Source organism: Zootoca vivipara, chromosome 9 (assembly GCF_963506605.1).
Source record: "Zootoca vivipara chromosome 9, rZooViv1.1, whole genome shotgun sequence".
Classification (NCBI taxonomy): Eukaryota; Metazoa; Chordata; class Lepidosauria; order Squamata; family Lacertidae; genus Zootoca; species Zootoca vivipara.
In genome coordinates, this window is record NC_083284.1 from 37,950,917 (window position 1) to 37,976,756 (window position 25,840).

A 25,840-nucleotide genomic window follows, 5' to 3' on the forward strand; every position below is an offset into this window, starting at 1 on the left:
AAAAGCACTGTTATTGGGCTAGCTAAAACTTGATTTGAAGTAAGATAGCATTTGGCTAAAACTTGTAATGTGGGTAAGTTGAGTAAAATGTGGTTAACCACATTGAGAATTGGGCCAGCTGTTATGACCTGACGGACAACCTCCTACAATTACTTTGTTCTACTTTAGTGTGCATGCAGAATGTTTTTTATTTAGCTCCTACTACAATGTCAGCATAGCATATACTTCCCTCTTCTATTAAGTAAGAAGCAATGATAACAGATCATCAGGGGAAAATGAAGCCAGTTTTTATTCTACTTGGCTAGGAATATGAAGCAGCTTGTTTACTAATGTGTTTATAACTTGACTAAAGAGTGGTATGTGCTTGCAAGCTCTATTTCATTTGCAAGTTTTAACATAAATACATTTATACAAATTTAATGAATAGTAAAATAAGTGTGACACAAGGAGTATTAATATTTGAGTTTGAACGTTGCGAATAGTAGAGTTGGAGGGGACCACGAGGATCAACTCCAACCCCCTGCAATTCTGGGGGGGGGGGTCAGAACAGGAGATGCAGAAAGATCAGTTCTGAACAGTGCAGGACAAAAATGAAGTGGAATGTGTCAAGTGTTTGTGTTTTTACACTTTTAGTCACAGAGTATTTAGAGTTTTACAAGTATAAATATACTTCGTATGACTAAGCGATAAAAGTCCACACTGCTGAAATAAAAGAAGATAGATCATACCTTTTAGACACATGCTGACAAAAATGTGGTTTGACAAAACTTGTTTACACCACTCTATTGTTGGCAGCAGATTCCGAGCTTCTGTGGTTGGAACTAATTATGGCTTGTATATTGTCAGTTTTGGAAAAACTAATGTGGGGTGTGTGTGTATGACGGGCACTCATGTTACTAATAAGCAAAATAAATTTATTGACAGGACAGAAGTCTCTTAATGCAGACACTGAATCTGCTTATAGATGAGTCGTCTTGTTAATCTTGATGTTACAACAGGGTTATCCAGGTTCAAAGTAGGAAATGCAAATATATATTCCAAGAGTGGGATGCCCATTATATTGCATGATCTTTGTTTCTCTCTCCATCGCCTGAAATATTTTGTTCTATCCACTGCCTTGCCTATTTCATATTGTTTTAATTATGGGCTACATTTTTATTTGTTACTATCACTTGTTGTCTTTCCAAAGTGTTTTCACAAAACCTTTATTAAAGTATCAGCCAGAGTTAGATCAGTGATCTCACTGTAGTTTATAGACCCCTGTTTGAATAAAGTTGTCTTAGTTTTAATCTCTTGTTGTTCTTGTTTAGAGTTTGAAATGTTTTAGTAACAAAGTTAAATCCTACTGTCTGGATTAAGCCACCCATATCTCAGATCTCTTAGATATGAAGAAAAATATATACTTTTCTAAGCTCTGCTATAATATTAAACAATAGTGACTTCTGTGACTGGTAAATTCTTAGTTGAGTAAGCATTTTAAGTGGGATAACTTTCTCATTTTTTGTAATAAGTCCCCCCCCCCAAATAGTAGCCCTTATAAGAGGCTTGCAAAGATGGGTAAATCTCAATTTAATTACTAGACCTAAAATCCTATCCAAGCTTACCTGTGAGTAAGCCTAGTTGAACATAGTAGGACTTATTTCTGAGTAAATATGTGTACAATTGCACTGTAAGCCTCAGAGGAATATTATTATTTTAAATTGGGGGCATCTGGCAGTGGGATCCGGCTTTCTGGCTCTCATGAGCGCATGCCACATTTGTTAGTCTTAAATGTGCCACAACAGTTCGAGGTTTGTGCATGACACAAAAGTACATGCCTATGCTGTGGAATGTGGTTTACGATGAGCATCTGTCAGTTGCGCTCCTACTGGCACAAGGAAATCAAACATCCTCTTGTAAATGTTCAGCAGCTGAGTCATAGGATTCTAACTGTTAATATGAAAAAAAATGAATACAGTATATGTTCTGGCATGTGTATTTATCTAAATATCTTTACTGTGTGTTCCAAATTTTGTCTTTCTCTGCCCACCCCACCCCTTTTTTCCATTGCATGCAATAGGTTAATTGCTAGTGGCTCCATTTAAAGGAACAGGAATATATTTTTAAAAATATTCTAATTCATGTACAAACTTGAATATTCAAATTCACTGCTTTTTAGTACCTTTCATACCAGTTATATGGTATGGGGTAGGTGGGTGGGGGTATAAATAATCACATTATTATTATTATTATTATTATTTATTAAATACTATATGTTGACATACTATTATGCTGCATGTATAATAATGATGTAATCATATACTTTGAAATTGACTTACGGCACATTTGCCCAAAATGACCAACGTGGTAATCACTGTCCCCATGAATTAGTCTAGGATCAGTCTTTCATTCTCTAGAATTAAGCTTTGTTAGATAAAAGGAAATGAAAACAAATTAGAATGTGTTTCCTGGATGGATTCTTGCTGCTAGATTGGAAGCTGTCATTCAGCAACATGTAAACAGTTTCACACCCATCTTTCAGCTTTATGAATGACAACTTCGCATACCACAGGTTCATCTTGTTACAATATTATTCATAAGGGAGTATAATCATGTCTTAATCTTCTGCTTGTATTCTGTTAAAATATAGGTCGTTAGTGGAACCCTGAGACCTACTTTCCTTTATAATAAGATGTTTGGGTACAAATCCAGGCATTTACCTTTAGGACCTAATCCAGCATTTATCTTTAGTTAACCTAATTTAAAGTTTTGGTTGCCTAAATTGCTTTGTGTAGCAGAAGCACCTGGATCTAAGAGGACTGATCTTGTACCTCCAACCTAAGTAAAATTACTTTGATTCTTAGTTTGGCCAGCATACTGACGATTACGTAGTACAATCTGCATTTTGGACTGGAGAGAAACTAATTTAGCCAGTAGAAAACTTGCAGCAAGGGGGGTGGAGGCATTTATGTACAGTAGTACCTTGGTTTAAGTCTATACTTAACCTGGAGGTCTGTACTTAACCTGAAGCGTACTTAACCTGAAGCAAACTTTCCCTTTGAAAGTAATGGAAAGTGGATTAATCCGTTCCAGATGGTCCGTGGAGTACTTAAACTGAAGCGTACTTAACCTGAAACGAAATTTCCCATTGAAAGTAATGGAAAGTGGATTAATCCGTTCCAGACAGGTCCGCAGAGTACTTAAACTGAAAGTACTCAAACCGAAGCGTACTTAAACTGAGGTATGACTGTAGTTTCTTTCAATAGTTGCAGTCCTTGCTAAACTATGAGGAGAGTATTTCTAACACTTCTGAGTTTTAAACCCCAGTTTGTGATCAATAACTGATGCCAGTGTAAATTCCCAGTTAACATTTATTCATTTCCCCCCACCTTTCTCCCAAAAGAACTCAAGGTGGGTGTACACACGTTTCCCCCTTTAATAATAAATCTACTTTATATCATGGTTTATCAAGCTGGCATATTAAACTAGCTAGTGTTTGTTTTAAACCAGGCTTCCTGGATCAAATGTAACACTAATCTAGGATTCAGTAAGTATGTTTTAAGATTATCCTAATGTGATTTGGGTACAAATAAATAGGGGGTTCAGTGAACTAAACTAGGCCTTGTGTAGTTCTTAATGTGTATAGTTTTATATACTCGTCTGTCCTAAGCCCAGTTCATAATAAAGTCTATAACTATTTATTAGCTTAGTGATTACGTTGTAATTAAAACAGTGTGTGCATGCATATAATTATGAGGAAACTGGCAGAAATTAACTCTTTGAAGAAGTTGACTCAACTTAATTTGAAAAGTGTATTTGAATACCATGAACCTAAACATACGATATTAAGATATAGTATACACTGCAAACATTTATCTCTGCTGATTTAGCATTGGAGTGAAAGATTTCATGAATCATAGAATTGTTGAGTTGGAAGGGACCCCAAGGGTCATCTAGTTCAACCCCCTGTCATGCAGGAATTTCAATTAGATCATGCATGACAGATAGCTATCCAACCTCTGCTTAAAAACCTCCAAGGAAAGAGAGTCTACCACCTCTTGTGGGAGTCTGTTCCAACAGGTTTTACTGTCAGAAAGTTCTTCCTCATACGTATTTGATTGGCATCTCCTTCTTGTAACTTGAATCCATTGGTTCAGGCCCTAGCCTCCGGAGCAGGAGAAAAGAAGCTTGCTCCATCCTCCAGGTGAAAGCCTTTTAAGATATTCGAAGTTGGCTGCCATACCTCTTCTCAGTCCCTTCTTTACCAGACTAAAGCTACCCAGTTCCCTCAACCATACCTCATAAGTCTTGGTTTTCAAACCCTTGATCATCTTGGTTGCCCTCCTCTGCACACATTCCAGCTTGTCAATATCCTCCTTAAATTGTGGTGCCCAGATTGGGACACAGTACTCCAGGTATGGTCTGACCCAAGGCAGAATAGAGTGGAATTATTACTTCCCTTGATCTGGAAATTATACTTCTGTTGATGCAGCCTAGAATAGCTTTAGCTTGTATTGCTGCTTGATGAACTGTTGATTTATATTAAGTTTGTGGTATACTAAGACCCCTAAATCCTTTTCACATGTACTACTGGCAAGTCAGGTGTGCCCAACTTACATTTGTGCAGCTGGTTCTTCCTGCCTAAGTGTAGAACCTTACATTTGTTGAAATTCATTTTGTTTGTTTTGGCCCAGTTCTGTTAAGGTACTATTGAATCCTGATTCTGCCTGCCCCGCAGCATTGGCTACCCGTCCCAGTTTGGTGTCATCTGCTAGTTATCAACAAGCTTCTATGGGATATGGCCTTATGGGGAAAATGGACATGAGTCAAAGTTGTCAAGAACTGTGTACAGACTTGACAATTTTTATACAATGTACCATTCTCATCACCAGTGTGAATGATAAGCTATGTTTGCTTAGGCCACCTCAACCTGGACAGATACTTTTAAGGTACAGTGGTGCCTCGCTTAACAAACGCCCCATAAGACAAAATTTTCGCTTAAAGAAAGGATTTTTCTAGCGGAGGTTGCCTCGCTAGACAAATTCGTTTTACGAAAAATTCGTCTAGCGAATCGCGGTTTCCCATAGGAATGCATTGAAATTCAATTAATGCGTTCCTATGGGCAATTTTTTTAAAAAAAAAATTCAATGCATTCCTATGGGATTCGCTAGACAAATTTTTCGTTATAAGAATAGACCCGTGGAACAAATTAAATTCTTCTAGTGAGGCACCAGTGTACTTTTAAGCCTAAGGCCCATGGGCCACAAGTGGCCCACAGGGGTCGTTTAACCAGCCCACGAGCCACCCCCGAACCAAGCCACCCGCTCAGCGAGTCCCCACATGCTGCGCTAAACAGGCACAGCGTGGCGTGGGGACTCGCTTCTGCCATGCTGGAAATTGCGTCTATGCAGACACCAGAAGTTGCGTGTGCATGCGCAGTTCGGCCCACAGAGGGATCTCCACTGGAGTGAACAGGCGAGGTAAACCTTGTTGACCCCTGATAGTATTCATTTTCATAAATTTAATTTTGACAGCTAAGAGCATATACAATTGAAGCTGAGGTGATTGAGAATGAGGTACTTTCCCCTTGCCTTCACTTAAAGGAATGCAGCAGCTCTGGGGTCAAGGACATTACCGTAGATCAGAAAAAACACTGTAGTAGTGAGTGTCAAACATGCCCTACTAAATTATCGCTGCGTCAGTTGAATTCAGAACCTGTCACAGTTGCTTTTATATAGAAATAAAGACATTATGGAATCTAATCATTGATCTCCTGTGAAGGGTCAAACTTCCATTGTGCAGAAGTGGCTTTATTTAGTGTTTGTGTGGTGTGTGCATGTTAAGCAGTGGAAACAGCTTCCTTCCTTCTGGTTTCATTGTTAGACTCAAGTGCTGTTTATTTTGTAAAAATATTTTTGTTTTAGTTTCATTATCATAGCAATTGCTTTTAGGATGCATTGCCTCTGCTCTTATTGCTGGTTTCTTTTCTTTCTCAGCAATCCACAATGAGAGAACAGAATGAATACATTATATTTTTCTCTTTTGCTAATGCATCATCAGTTGGATGCTAAACTCTCTTAGCATATACCTGCTGTCCCTCCCCACAATATTATTTGCATTTCAGATGTTATTTGTGGGTGGCCTTTGTATTGGTAGGTGGTGAATTTAAGTGCACGAAATTAATTATAAACGCCAACAGTCTTAAGTGGGCAGAAAATCTATATGGGTGTAATTGGCATGTCAGCATGGAATCTGAAACTGCACTGTGGAATATGATGGTTTGGCAGAATTGTTGCTGTGTGTGTGTGTGTGTGTGAGAGAGAGAGAGAGAGAGAGAGAGAATGAGAATGTAGAACCTTTTTTTCTTTAATTGTTGAGACAATATGTTTATGACATACTCAGTTCTTACAGTTTTAAAATCATATTAGATCACATAAGGAAGTAATGGGATATCTAGTTTTTATAGGAATTAATCTGTAGCTACACTTTGATAACTTTGTCGTTATTATAGCATCCATGTTTAAAAGGGAAGATAGTAATTCCAATTGCCTTCTAACTTTCAGACAGGATTAAAATTTTTGTGTCTGCATATCTGTAAAGCGTCTCCATTTCAGCCATGTCTGTTGAACTATAAATAACTTGAATATGAGATTCTGAGAGCCTAGCCTTTATCCTGGGCCTGTCTTTTCCATACTTCAGGTGAATATATCTCATTTCCATTATTCCAAAGGGAATCATTTACCCTATGTCCACAACATTAAGAATTTTTCTATCACTAGTTTTCACACTAGGTGTTTCTGTCTTGGGGAAAAGTTGATCTGTGGGTGCCATGTTTTAGGAAAAGATGTTCTTGAAGGGAAATAGAAAATGAGCAATTGACTAATGCAATATCCTTTATCTGTCCAAATGAGGATGGATATTATGAATTATTAGGCCTATGCATAAGCATCACTGACACTTTATATTTATCTTACCTAGTTAGGTAAGCTGGTTGAAGGTTGATGTGGACTGTGAAGTGTTATGAGCCAGACTTAGAGGTGTGGCAGGTCCAGTTCGTAGGTCCATCACAAGTTATATTCACCAAAATATTAACCAAGCAGTAGCTTGGTTGCCCTCATATGACATATGCTTTTTTTTAGTTGTCCAACATGTGTTAATGACTATATCAATCACTTTGTTTGCATCGGATAGAAAGTATGTGAACTGCGAATGTAAAATGTTTTTTTATCAGTGATTGGTGTGTTTTCTCCTAGTGATTTAAAATGCAGGTGAGCTGAGTTTAGCATTGTGTGATCTACATTTTAAAAATTTTTAGTGCAATCCCGAGCCAGATAAAACTTTGGCGGAAATGGTGCTGAATTCATAATACAGCCAAGCTCAATTCATAATACAGTTGGATAATTATCAATGGTGCCATTGCTAGTTAAAGGATTTGAAAGTGTAGCTTTAAGAAGCATAAATTACACGAACTTGTATTAGAGTTTAATATTTTGTGCATTTGTGCACAAGCCTTTTCACAGGAAAATTTCAATTTAAGTTGAATTAAACGTAAATATTGTACTCTTGTTTCTTATAGGTTCTTGATTTGAAATTTATGTTTTTTCTTTCTTTACAGATCTCTCAGCTGCCCAAAGAAAGTTTGCCCATTCACTGAGAGACTTTAAATTTGAGTTTATTGGTGATGCAGAAACAGATGATGAACGATGTATAGGTATGTTAATGAGGGGCAATGATCGTGTAATATTCTTTAGCTTTTCCCATTTTTGGGGGATAGTATACCATGTGTCTTGATGTTTTTATTCCTGTTGCAGATGCATCCCTCCATGAATTCTCTAACTTTCTGAAAAATCTAGAAGAACAAAGAGAAATACTGGTAAGTTCTTGGCGGCATTGAGAAGCGGAATCAGCTCATGCTGCCCTTCTGGCCACTACTGAATATATTGGGCTAGATGGGCTAGTGGTCTGACTCGGTACACAGCAGTTTCTTATCATTGTTCTGTTTTGGGCAGTGGTAGAAGACTCCATTTGAAATTGTTTTTAGCAGGCACAAACTTTTGAATTCTTCATAACACTAAGAATACACTTGGTTCTAGCTTTTGTTTTCTGTCACTATATCTACCGGACTCCTCATTTTCATGGCACCTTCCACCATTCTTCAAAGCTTTTATATGAGGAAATTGCATGAACACACATGCAAAGGATCACCAGCTCTTTGGAGTTAAAGGACACAGTTTTTTCAGTTTGAAAGTTGAAGGAATTAGTGCAGAAAAATGAAATTCTTCATTACCTTTTTTGATGTGAGTTTCTGCTTTCAGGGTGCTATAGCAAATATTTTGACTTTTGTGTGTTTGTCACCTTAGTGCTGGCAGATGGAATAAAATGAGACTATATTTCATCTTGTCTATGTTTTCAGCTCACTGTACATTTTAGCAGTGCCAACATTCCACAGATGTTCCATTGAAACCAATGGAATGTTAGAATATATAGCACCACACAACATTTGGATCCGGGCCAAAGCTATAAAAGTCCCTCTCAGATGTTTTTATTTTTTTAAAGTCCAAATTACAAAGTCTTCCCAGAGGAACTCATCCAACTCTGGCCACTCTTTAACAGCTCATTCTTCTTGCAACCATAAAAAAGGTGATGTAGAGTCTTGGGATTAGCTGCATCACTCACTTCTCTTTTTACAATCTGTTGAAGACACTGTAGGATGATGTGAATTTTTATTGATTTTTCTGTGCCATAATGCATCTGTTCACAGAAATTCCTCTTCAGTACAACATTCTGTGCATAGAATGGCTTGTAAAGCACCTACTTTTGTGGTGTAAACTGGCCTTAAAATTATTACTGCCAAAATGTTTTGAAAACTTGAAGTATATGCTACAAATTTGTCTTACTCTCAGAGTATCTGCACAGAAGTATGTTAATGGAATTTGCTGGTAGAGTTCCTCAACATATGAAGGCACTTTCTTTATTTGCAGTCTTGCCATATAGAATGCCCAAAGTGTCTAACAATATAAATTGTTTTGATATATAGCCTGCCCTTCAACAGCTTTCCAGAGTAGCTTACAAAAAGTTAAAATAACAATAAAACTAAGCAACTTTAAAAGAACAGCTGCTTAGTGTATCTGTGATCAAAAGCAGTATGAAGGAAGAAACTGGAAATAAAGTTGGGCAGCAAGAGCAATACTGATCTCAGCATTGCAGTGCACTGCAGAAACTGAAAAAAAGATGGCAAGGAAAGTAGATGTTTGGTTTTCCGAGTAATGACAGGAGTGGCAAAAGCAGTGAGGCAAATTTGGTAGCAAGACAGTGGTGGAAGAGTAAATTTGCTTGCAGGTGTGCAAGGGCAGCTAGTGGGCTTAACAGGACATGGGCATCTGAGGTTTACCACTATATGACAGAGCCTAACCTCCTTCTGGGCTTGTGCAGTTGAGAGAAGGAGTTTCAAAGCTTTTGTTTTCCGTTAATATTGGCTTCTATAGTTTGAATCAGGGTTCGTGCAAACTCTGGTTAGTTTCAAAACAAGCCAGCTTCAAACCATGAGTTCTTCATGTTCCCATTCTCTCTTCTCTCCCCCTTTTCCCTGTTTGCCAGCAAAGACACTCAGTGACCTATTCAACATAGTCCCTTCAGGCAAATGTATGAAAATATAGACTAGTTTTTTAATTTAAAAGACCTGTTTCCTTCCTCAAGACCTCATTACAATAATATTCACAAATTCAAAAGCAGGTTGCTGATTAGGAAAAATGTGCTTGTAGTGTTGACATCCTGCCTGTTCTCTTAGTTCAGTGAATGTGGAACATTTTATCAGTTAGCCCATTTACTTTTTTTCTTAATGTTGTTTTTTTTCCAGAGGGATGTGAAATAAATGAGTCATTTTTTGAAAGAAAACATGGGGCTTAAAAAAAATTCCCACAAGCTATTATTGGGTAGTTCTGATAAAACCACACTCTTCTGTAACTTGGTTAAATTCCCCAAGGCTGATATTGAAAGAGATTCTTCTTTTGGTCACTTGGGGATATTTTGGATGGTGTCCAAAAATACAAGTCCAGCTGGTTAGGCATTATTTACAAGTGTATTTATTGATACTCTTAAAGGAATGCAATCCTTTTAATTAACAATTACAATTTGGAAAAACCCTTTTCTTTGTAGCTGTAAAAATACTTCAGAAGATTCTTCCGTTAGATAATAAACTCAGTTACAACACTACCGTATTCCTATTTGACAATGTTTGACAAACAGACACTAGTCAATAATTTAACATTCTGCTTTCAGCTACTAGAAATAGTTTATTTGAAGCCGAATGCATTTGCAACCAATGAAAATTGTAAATATGTTACCCATCTGAATCTGTGTTCTCTTACTCACACATATTTGTGCTTCCTTACAGGCTTCATTCTGATGTAACACTGAACCATGGCTTAGCATGGGGTAGGCAGCATGGTACTGTTCAGATGTTCTGGATCACAACTCCCATAATTCCTTATCATAGGCTATGTTGCCTAATGCTGATGGAAGTTGGAAGTCCACAGCATTTGGAGTGTACCACATTGCCTATCTCTAGCTTAGCATTACGAAAAAGGAGTATTGGACTTGCACTCAACCCTCCTCTTTTGGTATGGCTATGAGCATGAGTTTGGAAGCTTTCGTTTACAGTTTAGATTAACCGCAGTTTGTTGTGTTCTCTCAACAATTGTGATTAATCTTAACTAGAAACCATGGTTTGAAGCTGTCTAGTTTCAACTCACTATAGTTAAGATTAGCCACAGTTTTAGGGTTCAGGTGACAAATTAAACTGTATTTAATCTAAAATGCTAGTGAAAGCATCTGAACTCCTTTTTGCTCATTTGCTGAAGGGGGATCATGCAAGTCTTACGGTTGTTGAAGTTCATGCTATTAATTCTTGATATTCTTGTAAAGAAACTGGTAAAATGCGGGCTAGACAATGCTACCATTCAGTGGATTTGCAACTGGCTTACTGACCGAACCCAAAGGGTGCTCATCAATGGCTCTTCCTCATCCTGGAGAGTAGTGACTAGTGGGGTGCCACAGGGTTCTGTCTTGGGCCCAGTCTTATTCAACATCTTTATCAATGACTTAGATGATGGGCTTGAGGGCATCCTGAGCAAGTTTGCAGACGACACCAAATTGGGAGGGGTGGCTAATACTCCAGAGGACAGGATCACACTTCAAAATGACCTTAACAGATTAGACAACTGGGCCAAAGCAAACAAGATGAATTTTAACAAGGAGAAATGTAAGGTACTACACTTGGGCAAAAAAAATGAAAGGCACAAATACAGGATGGGTGACACCTGGCTTGAGAGCAGTACATGTGAAAAGGTTCAAGAAGGATACTGACAAGCTGGAACGTGTCCAGAAGAGGGCAACCAAAATGGTCAAAGGCCTGGAAACTATGCCTTATGAGGAACGGCTTAGGGAGCTGGGTATGTTTAGCCTGGAGAAGAGAAGGGTAAGGGGTGATATGATAGCCATGTTCAAATATATGAAAGGATGTCATATGGAGGAGGGAGAAAGATTGTTTTCTGCTGCTCCAGAGAAGCGGACACGGAGCAATGGATTCAAAGTACAAGAAAGAAGATTCCACCTAAACATTAGGAAGAACTTCCTGACAGTAAGAGCTGTTCGGCAGTGGAATTTGCTACCAAGGAGTGTGGTGGAGTCTCCTTCCTTGGAGGTCTTTAAGCAGAGGCTTGACAGGCATATGTCAAGAATGCTTTGATGGTGTTTCCTGCTTGGCAGGGGGTTGGACTGGATGGCCCTTGTGGTCTCTTCCAACTCTATGATTCTATGATTCTAATTCCAAATCCAAATAATGACTTAGCATTGTATCCAGTTAAAGCCATCACATGTAAAGCTAGCAGAGCAGGCAAGTCTTGCGTGCTCATTCATGCTTTTTTGTATATTTCAGAATGTACCTTCCCCAATTTATAAAGATTGTGTTGAGTCTAATTTTCATGTCAAAATGTGCATGCTGGAGTTAGAAGTTTCCTTGAATATTTTCCATGAATAGCTAAGCAAATTGCACAAATCTTGAAAATACTTCTCCAACACCTGAAGACCAATCATGTTTTAGGCAGAACTCTGTAAATGCCTTCAAAGGCTGACACCTTTTAATGACTCGTTTTACAGATTTATTTCATAAAAAATATGGTGAAGGAGATAGTTTAGCTCAGTCAGGTTGAGAAACTTTCCTGAGTTTGATCAGACCAACTCAATTTTTGCACAGTCCTTTCAACTAAGGAGCTTACATGTGATGTGTCTTGTGAGCTGTATTGGAAAGAGTGGTGGGAGCTGTCCAAGCTGAAGACTTGGAAGTAAAAAACAGATAACATTTTGATGGGGCACTTGAAAATGCTTTAGGTATGTTTTGACAACAGCAAAAGGGAAAATGAAAACAAATAAGACTTTTAAGTTCAACTCTCAAAGATTGCTTTATATATGTGTAAGTTACTATAGTTCTGTGTATTTCAAGCAGTAAGTAAATAAATAATTTTTTCAGCATCTGAGAAGCTTGTTTTCTCTGCTACAATAAATCATAAATTTAAAAAAATGTGTTCCCTTTTTAAAAAAAGAAAAATATGTGCTAACCAACTAAAGGTCAGCTGTTCCTTTGCCAATGGAATGAGTGCAAAATGTTCTTTCAGGCTGGAACTCAGGGTAGTTAGTATGTGGGTCGTGGGAGACACTTCGAATAATGCTTTTAGAACAAACACCATGTTCTTAATATCTAGTCTGAAATGAGCCCAGAACAGTACTTTTTTCTTATGTGGACAAATACTGAAGGTATTAATAATTTAGGCATAAAAGAACACATCCTTCTTCCACTGTAGCATATGAAAGCAAGTTTAAGCTTTTCATTCACTCTTGAAGGGTATGCATAGAGTATTATCAACTTCCTGCATCCTGTAGATTTTAAAATGTCACAGTCATAAATTAGTAAAAAAAAATCTTTTATTGTTTTATTCACATTCTTTCAATTGATATAGTTGAAGTGTTGTTTTTTAAAATGACATTATTGGCTTTTTGTTTCCATTGAATCCTTTCTGTAGCTGTCTAGCGTGCAACTTGCTTTGTACATGTGTATATGGAGTTTCTGCTGAAGGAGGAAAGCAGAAGTCCCCTACTAAAATGCATGCTAACTTTCAAACTGCTGGTGTAGTACATATACTATAGTTTGTGAGCATTGTGGTGCAATGGGTCAGTGTGTGTGGCTGTTAACCAGAAGGTTGGTTGTTCAAGCCCACCTAGGAATGGCCGTGGGCAGGATTCCTGCACTGCAGAGGGTTGGACAAGATGATATTCAGGGTCCCTTCCAACTCTACAATTCTACGATTCTATAAACAAGGAAAACAGAATTAGAATGAGCCTGGTTGTGTATATGGGTCTAGTGCATGCATTCACCTTCATGTACCAGTACCCAGAATGACCTTGGCGCAGAAGGTGTGTACTCTGGCAAGACTCTTCCAACCCATTTAACAAATATTTATGACTGATAAAATAATGTACACGTACACTTGGAGCTTTTTCTAATGGCAAAGTAGCTGTTGGCCTGAGAGAAAGGTTGGCTTCGGCTTTGAAATTATGGAAACAGATCTACAATAATTCTGCAAATGGAAATATTTCTAAGTACACAGTGTAAGCTTGTAAGACTAATATTTGGTTTTCTTCTTCCTTGGAAGGCCCTTAGTGTTACTGAAACTCTTATCAAACCTCTGGAAAGATTCAGAAAAGAGCAACTTGGAGCTGTAAAGGTTTGTTGGTAGCTTTTTGCCTTTGTATTTTCATTTTTATTGTGTAATTTTGGTAGGTAAAATTGGCACACAAAATTTTCATTGTGTGATTTTGGTAGGCAGAATTAGAGAACATTTAAATTTGAACAGATTGGGGGTGTTGTTGTTTTTTTGAGGGTTTTTTAAAAAACCCCTTTTGCAGGCCTAACTTACAAAGAAGTAAGGGCAAAAATGTACCAAAAGCATATAGAAATAGGGGCCATCTCCAATCTACCAACACTAATTTTCAGTTCTTCAAATTTCAGACAGGTATTGAATGCATTGCAGATGAATGACCCCATTCTACCATACTAGGTTTATGTAACTGAGAAGAAAGCACTTATAACCAACATTTAGCTGATCAGTCAATCAAGGATGCAATCCTAAACACACTTACTCCGTTTGACCCAATTGAAAAAAGTGGGTTTTTTATGTTTGACTAAACATGCTTAGGATTGCACTGCAAGATTATGCTTGATTAAAACACGTGCTCCTACTGGTAGTTAAATAAAGCCTCAGGTATTTTTCATGTAAGTTTCTACAAATATATGAGGGGCAAGATGTCTTCTTAAGAGGCATTTCTCATTTTCTCTCATACAGGAGAGAATGCCTCTTCTGAAAGGCCATGAAATGGGTTCATCATCTAAAATTGGGGCTTTTTTTTCTTTAGAACTACTGGTTTTCTTTAGAACTACTGGTTTTGTTCACTTGCACATCATGCAGTTTTTATTAAATAATCATGTTTCATTTTCTTTAATCAAGTGACTAGAACATAATGAGCGTAAGCTGCATTGTGGAGTTTATGTATGTATCAGCTTGCCTGGGCCCTGAGATCCACAGGTTAGACTGTCACTTGATTAAAGGAAACGAAATGTGTTTAATTTTTTTCTGCTGATAGGTGTCGTCTACTGGAGAGTGACATGGAATAGGGTCTTCTCTGTGGTTGAATCACATTTATTAAATTGTAGCCCTTTGGAGGTGTCTATGGTACATCATTGTTGGATTTCTTCAGCATTATTTAAACAAATCAATTGTCCCACTTGTTGAGTTTAAGTTTAGCAGTAGCTGATGAAGTCTACTTGATGCATTGCTATAATGGTTTTACTTACTAATTTTAATGGATATATCATAAACCACCCTAGGATCTTAAGTGATAATGGGAATTTTAAAAATGGATTAAATAAATAAAAATAGTCTTGTCTTGTATGTTTAGGATCTTGGAACAGAATTACACATTTGTGCTTTATAAATTAATAAATGATAGTGTAGCACTGAAGATTACAAGATTCAGTTCAGAAATGTTGAAGGGTGTGTGTGCGTGTGCTTTGTTTTTGCTTTTCATATTTTAAGCAGAGCAGCACTGGCCAGAATTGCAGAGGTTTCCCATGTAGAAACGAAATTGAATATGTGCCCTGTGCAAATGTGAGTTGCATGTAACCATGCATTCCATTTATAAGCATTATTTGTACATTTGTGATGTGAAAAACAACTTGGCATGTTGCAACAATGGACATGTTGCAAAAATAAATGGTAGCTTTGCTTAAAATAATGAAATAGTTGGATAACAAAATAAAAGCAAATGTGTTGTCATATTTCACTGTTTAAATTTTCTTGTACTTTTAAAATTGTACTTACAGGAAGAAAAGAAGAAATTTGATAAAGAAACAGAAAAGAACTACAGTTTATTAGACAAGCATTTAAATATGTCAGCTAAGAAAAAAGAAACTCAGTTATTGGAGGTAATGCCTGTATTAACTTGTCAAAGATGTTTTCCCTCTTAAGTGAGAAAGTAAATATAATTTTCCTATCCGCTTACCTCTGCTCATTAGTTAACATATGTGGGGTTTTTAAAAACTGCCTGAGCACTTCAAACTGCAATGCACAGGCTAATCTAATGAACAATGTGCAATGAATCCTGGGCCATGGGTAGAAGTTTGTCCTTTTCGTCATTTGAAATACTTGGGTCATAATCAGGTGTGCTTAAGTCCCCTGAGCAGTTTACTTAGATGCACTCAACTGTGTTGGATTGTGGTAGTCCATGCAGAATATAGTTTGCATCAGTCTGAATAGGATGCGTGACTCTTAAAGCACTGTTTCATTGTTTTTTATCCAGGCAGACTACCAGGTGGAGGTAAACAGAAAACATTTTTATGAACTATCACTTGAATATGTGTGTAAGCTACAAGAGATACAAGAACGAAAGAAATTTGAATTTGTAGAACCTGTAAGTACTTCGGTGTAAAATATTCTTTGTGAAATAATTTTTAGTATATAAGAGTAGTGAAGTGTAATGGGTGTAGCGGAGAGCTTTCTCTACATCAGTGTAGCTCATTTTCTTTTTCATTTGCATGCTTATCTGATACATCCAATATGTGGCCAAATAAGTTCTCCTTCACAGATTCACATAGCCATGTTTAAGCTGCTTCTATCTGGCAATATCTCTCACTTGTGATCTGTGTGTGAATATCAAGCTTTGTGGACAGTGTTGGTTGTGTAGTGCGTTAGTATGTATTTTACGGGTGCTAAGGCTTGGAAAAACCAGCTTAAGCTAAGGAGGCTGTCTTCCACAATTGAAAAGCTTAACTGAGTTTTTTCTTGCTCAGGACATTTAGTTGTGTTCAGCATTATGAGTATTGAATATCTGTATGGATTTTGACATTAATTTTAAATATCTCAGTGCAATGCTGTGGAATTCTACTCGTAACTAGTTATTCAACTTGTATTCATTGGGGCTTACTCCAAGGAATTTGGGAATAATTATTATTAATATTTGTATTTCAGGTCCTGTCATTTTTTCAGGGAATGTTCACCTTCTACCATCAGGGTTATGAGCTTGCCAAAGATTTTAATCACTACAAAATGGCTTTGCAGATCAATATCCAGAATGTAAGTGAAGGTACTCTTTTAATTTAAGCTTTTTATATTTAGTTTAAATGTTCTTCTACACAAGTTGTCCATGCTTTTTATTTATTTATTATTTCTGAAAAGTGAGGCGAATAATCTTTAGGGAATGCAATGCCATCTTCAGGCTAGAGCGCTGAATGACTTGTTAAGCCTTCGTACAGTAACCTAATTCAGTGTTTCTTCCAGCTATTTTATACTGAACTTGTGAAAAAATAATTTCCTCTCTTGACTTACATGCTGTATACACGAAAATTGCTCATTTAGACACTATTTTTTTTAAAAAAAATTCATTCATTTTATTTGTATACTGCTTTTCTCCCAAAAAATTATGCTCAAAGTAACTTACAGCAAAGAAGGAAGGATACATTCCAAACACTATATAAACAATTTCATAGTAACATAGCAAAACAATAATGCAGTAATAATTTCATAATATAGCAACACAAAAATATAATAACATACAAAAAGCCACATTTCAATACTATAATGACCGCTCCCCACATCAAATGGGGGGCGTACTTTGCATGGTCGCGTGCAGCACCCCTGACCGTACACAGCTCCTAGCACAATTGCCTGGCATCGCCCTCCCCCCCCAGCTGGATACCTGGAGGTTCCCGTCCAACCTTGGACAGTCAACCAATCCCGATGGGGGAGGCGTTGTCAGGGGAGTTGGCTAGGTAGGGGGTGGGACTTCTCTACCCACAAAATAGAGGGTAGAACGTACCTGGTAGATCAAAATAGAGGGTAGAACTTACCTGGGAGATCCCTCAGTTAAGCTTTCTTTTGCAGGTTAACAACTTCTTCACAGGTGTGCTGGTGCTGCTAAAGGACTGGAAAGGAATTTTCCAGCATTGGCAGGTTTTGCCTTCCCCATATCAAAACGTCACAACTTTGGCGGTTTCAGGCTTTTGGTGAAATCCTTTAGTCTTTCTTCCCTAAAAAAGTGGTGCGATGAAGCGGTGACCCCCACCCCGCCCTGTGGCGGCGATCCCAGGGTTGCCTGTTAAAGGGGTTATTCTGAAGGGAGTCATTGGCCATACGCCAAGAGGCTGTTGGTCTCCCCCGTGTTGCGGCGAATTGGGGGGGGGGGGCTTGAACAGACGTTCTCCAGAGCCAATCCAATCCCCACTCAATCTGGATAACCCTGATGTTCCCCAGATCCCCGGCTGGTGGACAGATCCGCCTGTCCATGCAAATAGAACAAGATTACTTAAACAACATGCAGCATCCAATAGCAAAGAAAACAAGTGTCACTGTTTCACCTTAGTCCTAGAAACAACCCTAACATAATGTTGCTCACAGTCCCCTCTTCCTGCAGAAGTTTCTTGCAGGGCTTCCAAGTACAAAGGATGGAGTAGCTGGAAACACCTTTCCTATGATGATATTATTATATGCATGCTGACATGCAGCATTATTTAAAATGAGAACTTTTGACAGTTCTTTGTATTTTATGGTTTGTGGTGACTTTGCTGAAGGTAGTAACCCCAACTGTAGGTTTCATCCTCTTCAAGGGCAATCTGTTCATTATGGACTAAAATAAAATGTAATTTTATGTAATATAAATCCACTTGTTTGTACTTGTTTTTACCAGCCCTAAATGCCTGTCTCCACTTAACAAAATTCCAATATAATGTTACTGGAATAAAGGGCTTGATCCAGTGGGACTTAGTAGTAGGTAAAGCTGCTACCAATTGTGCACACTGCTTTTCTCAACCGTGGGTCCCCAGATGTTGTTGGAATACAACCCCCATCAGCCCAGCCATCACATACTAAATGATCAGGGATGGCGAATGTTAGGGGACCCAAGACCAGGAAAGCCTGGTCTACCATATATTATATGAGCAACGAGGACCAGTTTCTGAAAGGGCTATTGATCATTCCATCATTTTGTTTCCCCTGCCCCTTGAAACAAGCCAACAAAGTATTTAGGCACCACCTGCTGTTTTGCTGAACTTTCTTCTTGAAGCTTAATGTAGCTTTGATTTTAAATCTTCTCTTGCTTATAAAAAACAATAGAAACCTTCAATTAGTTTTTAGGGATGTCTTGACACCCAGGAAGCGTGGTTTTTTAAATAGGGATACTCCGTTTACCGTATTCACTCGTAAAAACAGTTTCTAAAACCTTCTCTTATATAGACAAGAAATCGTTTTGAAGGGACAAGATCAGAAGTCGAAGATCTCATGAACAAAATCAAGCGAAATCCCCTGGAGCATAAAAGAGCAAACCAATTTGCAAAGGAAGGCTACCTTTATGTGCAGGAGAAAAGTAAGATACTTGCTTACTTTTGTGATGGGAGTTTTTGAAACTAATTGTGAAGGTTGCTCAGGGTGACCATACATTTGGTGCTCAGGGGAAAGGATTTGGAATTGCCTTTTATTTTCTGTCAGTCGATAAGTATGTCTGGGCTTTGGGAGGGAAATCTCTGATGTTAGTAATTGTTGCAATTTTGCTTTTTAAAGTGTGCTGTGATTTTACGTATGGATTAGATAAGATATGTTAAATATTAAATGCATTGTGAGTCACTTGAAGACCTTTTAGTGTTACAAGTGACTAACAAGTTCAATAAATAATAACAATTTACTTTATTCAACCTGAGATCTTCAGATGAAGGATAGCATGCAAATAACAAGTAATCATTTTGTAATCAAATAACTATAGCAATCATTTTGATACTCAGCTTGCATTTGGGGATTTTACCTTAGGTCACTACTGATTTCCCTTTTTTACAGCTGTTCACTTATAGTTCCTCAGGATCCACAACAGTCAGGAGTAAAGTTAACATAGTTTTGTGTGCACATTTCTTTTTCTTTTTTTAATTCTGTAGGTTTTCCATGCTACATGTTTTTATTCTTTGCAGTTTAAGAGCTCTAGTATGCTATAAGAATTTGCCATAAGTTTTGCTAATGAACACTTTGAAGAAACTCTGAAATAGTTAGATCAATGCAGGTGACAATACTTGCTGCCTTGTTTTGAACGATTGGCAGTTTCATACCATTTTCAAAGGTAGCCGCACAAACAACATATTGTACTCATCCAACCATATATACTACCACTGTGATTTTTTTAAAAAATGAAATTGCTGAATGCAAGTTTTTTAAAAAAATAAATAAGCAAATAGGAATCACAAACGGGCAACAGAAAATGTATTTAAGAAAATTACGAACGTTAGTTTTAAGTTTCAGAACAATGAGTACCATATATGCCGGCGTATAAGGCGACTGGGCGTATAAGACGACCCCCTACTTTTCCAGTCAAAATATAGAGTTTGCGATATACTCGCCGTAATGAGTATATCCCAAACTTCCGACGCACACAAAATAAATTTCTCTGTATCTCTTCCAGGCACCGAGGCGAATGGGGGGGGGAAGAGAGAGTAAGTGTCTGCCGCTTTCTTTCCATGCAGGGAGGAGGGGAGGGAAGAAAGCCCCGCATGTTTCCTCTTCCTGCAAGGAAAGAAAGCGGCAGCCGCTTACACAGCCGCCGCATATGGCAGGGATGTGGCCGTGGCCGTTTTTTAGCTCCCCCCACCGTATGCGGCGATCACAGATCTTATACCTGGCGTATAAGACGACCCCCAACTTTTGAAAAGATTTTCCTGAGTTCAAAAGTCATCTTATACGCCGGAATATACGGTATCCAAAGAACAGTGAGCAAAAAAATGAGCACCTTGAGTTCTGCAGCTCATGCATTTTTGCATGCAATGCTTTATTGTAATATGTAGAACAGTAACCTTTGTGAGTGGAAGATGCCTTCCATATGCGAAAGGGCACCCTTGGGATCCAACCAAATGATCGCACAGAGTGTTTCCTTTTTACCACTGCAGCCCCTTTAAAAACACTCCCACTTTTATAAGTCTCTGCCCACATTTCTCCAGATCTCCTATTCCTTCTTCTCAATATTGTTCTTTGTTTTTATTCATTCCCTTCTCTAAAAGCAGGGTGAAGGATAACTCATAAGATTTTGCAGAGATCTTTTCAGTACAAAAGTTTGTAAAATAGATTCAGAGCAGAAATGTATGTAAATAAAAAGTATGTATGTTTAAAGCTGAGCATTGCTGTTTTGTTGAAGGACCTGCACCATTTGGGTCCAGCTGGGTAAAACATTACTGCATGTACAAGAAGGACACTAAGAAGTTTACAATGATACCATTTGAGCACAGGTCAGGAGGAAAGATTGTGAGTACATTTCACTTTTCATTGTACTTTATGCCCTGTATCTAAATGAGAGTATGAGAGATAAGCCATGCTCTATAGTTCTTCTCTGTGTAGTTGACATTTTTTGTTTTAAGTATAGCAAGGTATAATAATGAAATGATAAGAATTCTGGAAAAGTTATAGGGTTGGGTTGTAAAGAGCAGATGAGATGCTATCCCAAAATGTTCTTATTTTATCTGCAATAGTGCATTAATGCCAAAGGGATTAAAGTTTAGTTTGAGAATAACTAGCTAGGGGAATGCAAAAAGTACATTCATCTGAAAAGTTTTTTAGTAGCTTCATGTTTATTTTGTAGGTTTTCTGTGTCTGTAGTATCTGTAACCTTTTAACAAATTCAAAAATTCAGATTAGGGCAATACGTTCATAGGCCTGCCAAAATATCATGAAATATTTTGAAAGCGTTTGAGTTCTACAGAACTCCATGAGTGCATGGTGTAGGAGAGGGAGAAGTCCTTTCATTGATGGAACAACTTTGTTGGATACAACCACGTGACTCTGCATAGTCTTCTGATAGCAACAGTCTTTCTGTGCCTAGTATTCCAAAGGCTTACAGTACTTGTAAGAAACTTCTGAAGTAGCCCCTCTCTCATTCTCATTCCATAGCTCAGGGTAGGGTGACAGATGTCACAGCTAGATCACTCTCACATCCTCTCAGAGTAGGGAATCCCAGGCCTCAAAAGTGTCTCCAGGCCATACCAGTCACCAGTCCTATTCTGTACCAAGTGTGTTTGCCTGGTTGAATTGCATTCAACGAGCCCACCCACACTTGCATATGCTCCTGGGTAAAACCCTAAAAAGGCAATGCAGCCCTTGGTCTAAAAAGTGTTATCCAACCGTGATATACTTACAGACAACCCAAGTTGGAGGTTCACCTGATGGTGCATTTTGTGTGTGTGTAAAGCATATTTGTGATGCAGGTGGCACTGTGGGTTAAACCACAGAGCCTAGGGCTTGCTGATCAGAAGGCCGGCGGTTTGAATCCCCGCGATGGGGTGAGCTCCCGTTGCTCGGTCCCAGCTCCTGCCAACCGAGCAGTTCGAAGGCACGTCAAAGTGCAAGAAGATAAATAGGTACTGCTACAGCGGGAAGGTAAACGGCGTTTCTGTGTGCTGCTCTGGTTCGCCAGAAGCGGCTTTGTCATGCTGGCCACATGACCTGGAAGCTGTAAGCCAGCTCCCTCAGCCAATAACCCGAGATGAGCGCCACAACCCCAGAGTCGGTCACGACTGACCTAATAGTCAGGGGTCCCTTTACCTTTCCCTAAAGCATGTTTGAGTCCAAGAGGTCGTCAATACTGAAGAAGACTTACATAAGGAAACTAAATGACAAGAATAAGTAAATTTCTGTGCACATCAGAATCTAGAAATTGCAATATTAAATAAACACATGCTACCTGATTTATGATTTTTTCTTAACGTTTTTAATAATGACTCCTATATTAAAGTTTTCATATAATGAAATGTTTTCAGGGTGAGCTGGAAGTCCTTCTCCTTAAGTACTGCACCAAAAGAAATACTGATACTATAGATAGGCGGTTCTGTTTTGACATGGAAGCACTAGATCGGTAAGTTGGTCAGGTAAATATTAATATTATGTTCCCATATAATGTATTTAATCTCAAGTTTTTCAAATGCACAGAAGTAAAACAGGGAAGTTATGGCCACCAACTAGGAAAAAATGATAGCTGTCCTGTAAGCATTTCTAGCCTCCAAACAATTTTTTTACGGTCCATAAGATTGTCAGCAATTTGATGGCATAATTCTCTTTTTGATGACCTGGTGTTAATTCCCTTTTTTTCATGCTGAGCTAGGCAAAGAGATTTCAACCTCTCTGCAAACCCCAGTGTCACTGGAGATAACAATATCACCCCTGTTCATGAACAAGACAAAGCTGAGGGGATGGGCTAGGAGGCATCTTCTGTGTATTTTTTGTGTGTGTGTGAGCAAGAGAGACTTGTCTTGTGTAGCAGTGAGTACAGGGTGCCTAGGGCAACTTTGGGCATACAGTCGTACCTCGGAAGTCGAACAGAATCCGTTCTAGAAGTCAGTTTGACTTCCGAAACATTCAACTTCCAAAGCGCGGCTTCTGATTGGCTGCAGGAGCTTCCATTGGATGTTTGGCCTCCAAAAGAACGTTTGAAAACTGGAAGAGTCACTTCTAGTTTTCGATCGTTCAGGAGCTGAAATGTTCGACCTACTTGCTTTGACCATACCTAGCGCTGGCATGAAGTCCTCAGTGCCTCCCCACTCCCTAAATAAACATAGCAGTTTTATGGCAGTAAAGGACAGCTGATATCATTTATTCCAGTTTTTGTGTATTTGTGTTTTGGGTTTATGAATATCTGTGAAAAAGACTTACTTGAACCGTAACACCAAACAAGTTTAAAGCATGCCACTCCTGGATGCCTGCTCACCTTTTCACCCGGTTCACCTTGTAGCAACTTACATATTTATTTAGAAAGTTTATAGGCTGCTCTTTAGCAAGAAAGCTATAAAACCACAATAAAACATGTAGCTGCATCACCTAGCCATAAAATAAAATGCCAGCACAAAACCACGTCACTACAACACACACTGAAAAAGGCCTGGACTAGTTAAAAATCCCAAAAAATGGTGGAATTCTGGGAGGGGAATTACAAAAATGGGGTGCTGCAACAGAGGAGGCCTTTATAATAGTCACCAGTTCATGGGCAGGATCCAAGAGCAAGGCCAACAAGTCTGATTCTAATGTGCAGATTACATTTATGCAGGAAGAGGCAGTCCTTCAAGAAACCAGATCCTGAGCTGTTTAAAGATCAGAACCATAATTATGAATTGCATTCCAAAATGGTCAGGAAGTCTATTGTGACGCTCTAAGAACTAAAGTTAACTTAATAACCAACCATGTTGCAGTATTTTGCACTAACAGTTGTTTCCAGATAGCCTGTAAAGGCAGGGCTATGCTCGTTGTAGCAGTGTAAACATGAAGTCCATGATTTCTAATACATTTGTGTAAAATGTGATCAAAGGTTGCTCATTTGATCTTAAGCACTTTTTGGACTAAATTTCAACAAGTAAAACAGGTAGATTCTCTCTTGTGCCCCTGATCCACATAGAACCTAACACTAATGCAACTAGAAATACTGCATAACAATTTTATGATCTGTTGTCTTGCCTGTTCCCCAATCCATTTTGGTTTGACTATTGTATCTTCCCTTTAATACTTCTATTAAAATAAGGGTTATAGTGGACTATATTACATGTCAATTTCAAGGATATTTGATGGTTTCAAACATGGCCATATTGCTTTCTAGAGTGCCTCTGATAATAATTTGGACAGGATTATTAATGTTCATTAGAGATTTTAAAAATTAATTATTTACCTTCATTTGTGCTTTGGTAGACCTGGTATGCCTGTTACCATGCAAGCATTCTCAGAAGAGGACAGAAACCAGTGGTTCGAAGCCTTAGATGGAAAAGAAGCTGTAAGAAGAAAACTATGATTTTTGTTGTTGTTCTGATGGCAAAATATTACTACATAGACCAGCCTCCTGTTTCTTTATGCTGTTAATATAGGTTGAGCATTGTCACAGCAACCTGATTTGCACATCACATTAAAATCTAGTTAAAATGAAGCTGTGGTTTAATGTGAATTCACAGACAAGACAGAATCTGGCTGATCATGGTGTCCAAACCTGGATTTGTGCTTTGTTTCTCTGCAAACAAACCACAAGCCCAGGTTTGGAATCACAACAAGCCAGACTTTGTCTTGTTCCCTGGTGAGGAAGTAGCAGTAGGACTGGGGAAGGAATGGAGTTTGAACTGGTGTGCTCCAGTAACCTTAAGCCATAGTTTGCTTGTTTTTTAAACTATGGTTATGCAGTGGTTCTCAAAGGGTGTGGCATGCCACACTGATGTGGTAGGAGAAACTGTGTCAGAAAGTTTCAAGGACAATTAGTATTAAATTTTTGGGAATGATTTGTGCTTCTTATGTAGCTGCATTGTTTTATACTCTCTTGATGACTCGTGATCATATTATAAAGTAGTTGTGTTCTATGTTTTAAATCAAGCACTGCTAGGTGTTGTTTCTTTTTGTTTTCCAATGTATTTCTTATTGTTAAAAAAATCAGTGTCACGTGAGCAAAATTTTGTTCTGAAAGTGTGGCCCAGAGAAAAAAGTTTGAGAACCACTGGTTTAATTTGACATGTGAATCAGGCCAGCATGGACTACAAGTGCAGGGTTGTCTGATCCTTAACTTCTAGCACTGATGCACCATAATTTTTTGTTGGCTATGATGGAACAGCCCACTTCCCCTGTTTTGCAGGGAAGATATTGATTATTTTTTCTCACACCCCCCCCCCCAAGGCTGCATTTGAGCGCACATATATTTTTTCTTCCTCTCTTTTCCAGGTGTTTCTCAATTTGAACAGGGCTAACATAAAAAGAGAAGGAAGTAAGTACTTTTCTTCAGTTGTAATTTTGTTTAAAAAAATTGATTTTGATGAAGCAACAGTTATAATGAGTAGGCTTCATTTTGCATTTCTTTCCATTGTTAGCCTTTATATTGTTGTAAGGAAAGTGTACCATAGACCTGAGATATTTTCAAACTGTTTCTCCTTCTAGGTGCGCAGTTGGATAAGCTTGGGTTCACAATTCTGAGAAGATGCATAAGTGCTGTTGAAACAAGAGGTAATGACAAACTCAGTTCAAGGTTGCGTTTCATGAAGGTTTATGGCTTGAGCTGAGAGGCAGAGAGTGATCGTCAGAGCTTTAATAGGAATTCCGGTATTATGAGAGGGAAAGGGCATTTCTGCACAACAGTGCTAGAAGACAAATGACAATACATTTTGAGGGGAATAGGTGTGAGTTTTACAGCATTTGTCTTAATGGATCATAGTATTCATATACCTTGGAATAGTCCTTACAAGAACCATGCATCGTCCCCAAAATTAGAAACGAGAGGTAAA

General features: G+C 38.3%; 1 protein-coding gene across 6 annotated transcripts in view; it reads left to right on the forward strand.

Moving 5' to 3' along the window:
- ARHGAP10 (Rho GTPase activating protein 10) overlaps nucleotides 1-25,840 on the forward strand; it is a 125,432-nt gene that overhangs the window by 26,432 nt on the left and 73,160 nt on the right. For 4 of the 6 annotated variants that reach the window (XR_009558139.1, XR_009558140.1, XM_060278644.1 and 1 more), the window contains exons 2-13: nucleotides 7,595-7,690; nucleotides 7,791-7,852; nucleotides 13,686-13,757; nucleotides 15,413-15,514; nucleotides 15,889-15,999; nucleotides 16,557-16,661; nucleotides 18,816-18,945; nucleotides 20,749-20,855; nucleotides 22,364-22,458; nucleotides 24,276-24,357; nucleotides 25,284-25,326; nucleotides 25,497-25,562. Coding sequence is in view for 4 of the 6 variants with exons in the window: in XM_060278644.1 (XP_060134627.1) it covers nucleotides 7,595-7,690; nucleotides 7,791-7,852; nucleotides 13,686-13,757; nucleotides 15,413-15,514; nucleotides 15,889-15,999; nucleotides 16,557-16,661; nucleotides 18,816-18,945; nucleotides 20,749-20,855; nucleotides 22,364-22,458; nucleotides 24,276-24,357; nucleotides 25,284-25,326; nucleotides 25,497-25,562 (1,071 nt within the window). In the remaining 2 variants the exon portion in view is untranslated. Of the gene's footprint in view, nucleotides 1-7,594; nucleotides 7,691-7,790; nucleotides 10,599-13,685; nucleotides 13,758-15,412; nucleotides 15,515-15,888; nucleotides 16,000-16,556; nucleotides 16,662-18,815; nucleotides 18,946-20,748; nucleotides 20,856-22,363; nucleotides 22,459-24,275; nucleotides 24,358-25,283; nucleotides 25,327-25,496; nucleotides 25,563-25,840 lie in introns of those variants that run through there. The other 2 variants (XM_060278646.1, XM_060278645.1) reach the window with 2 other exon arrangements.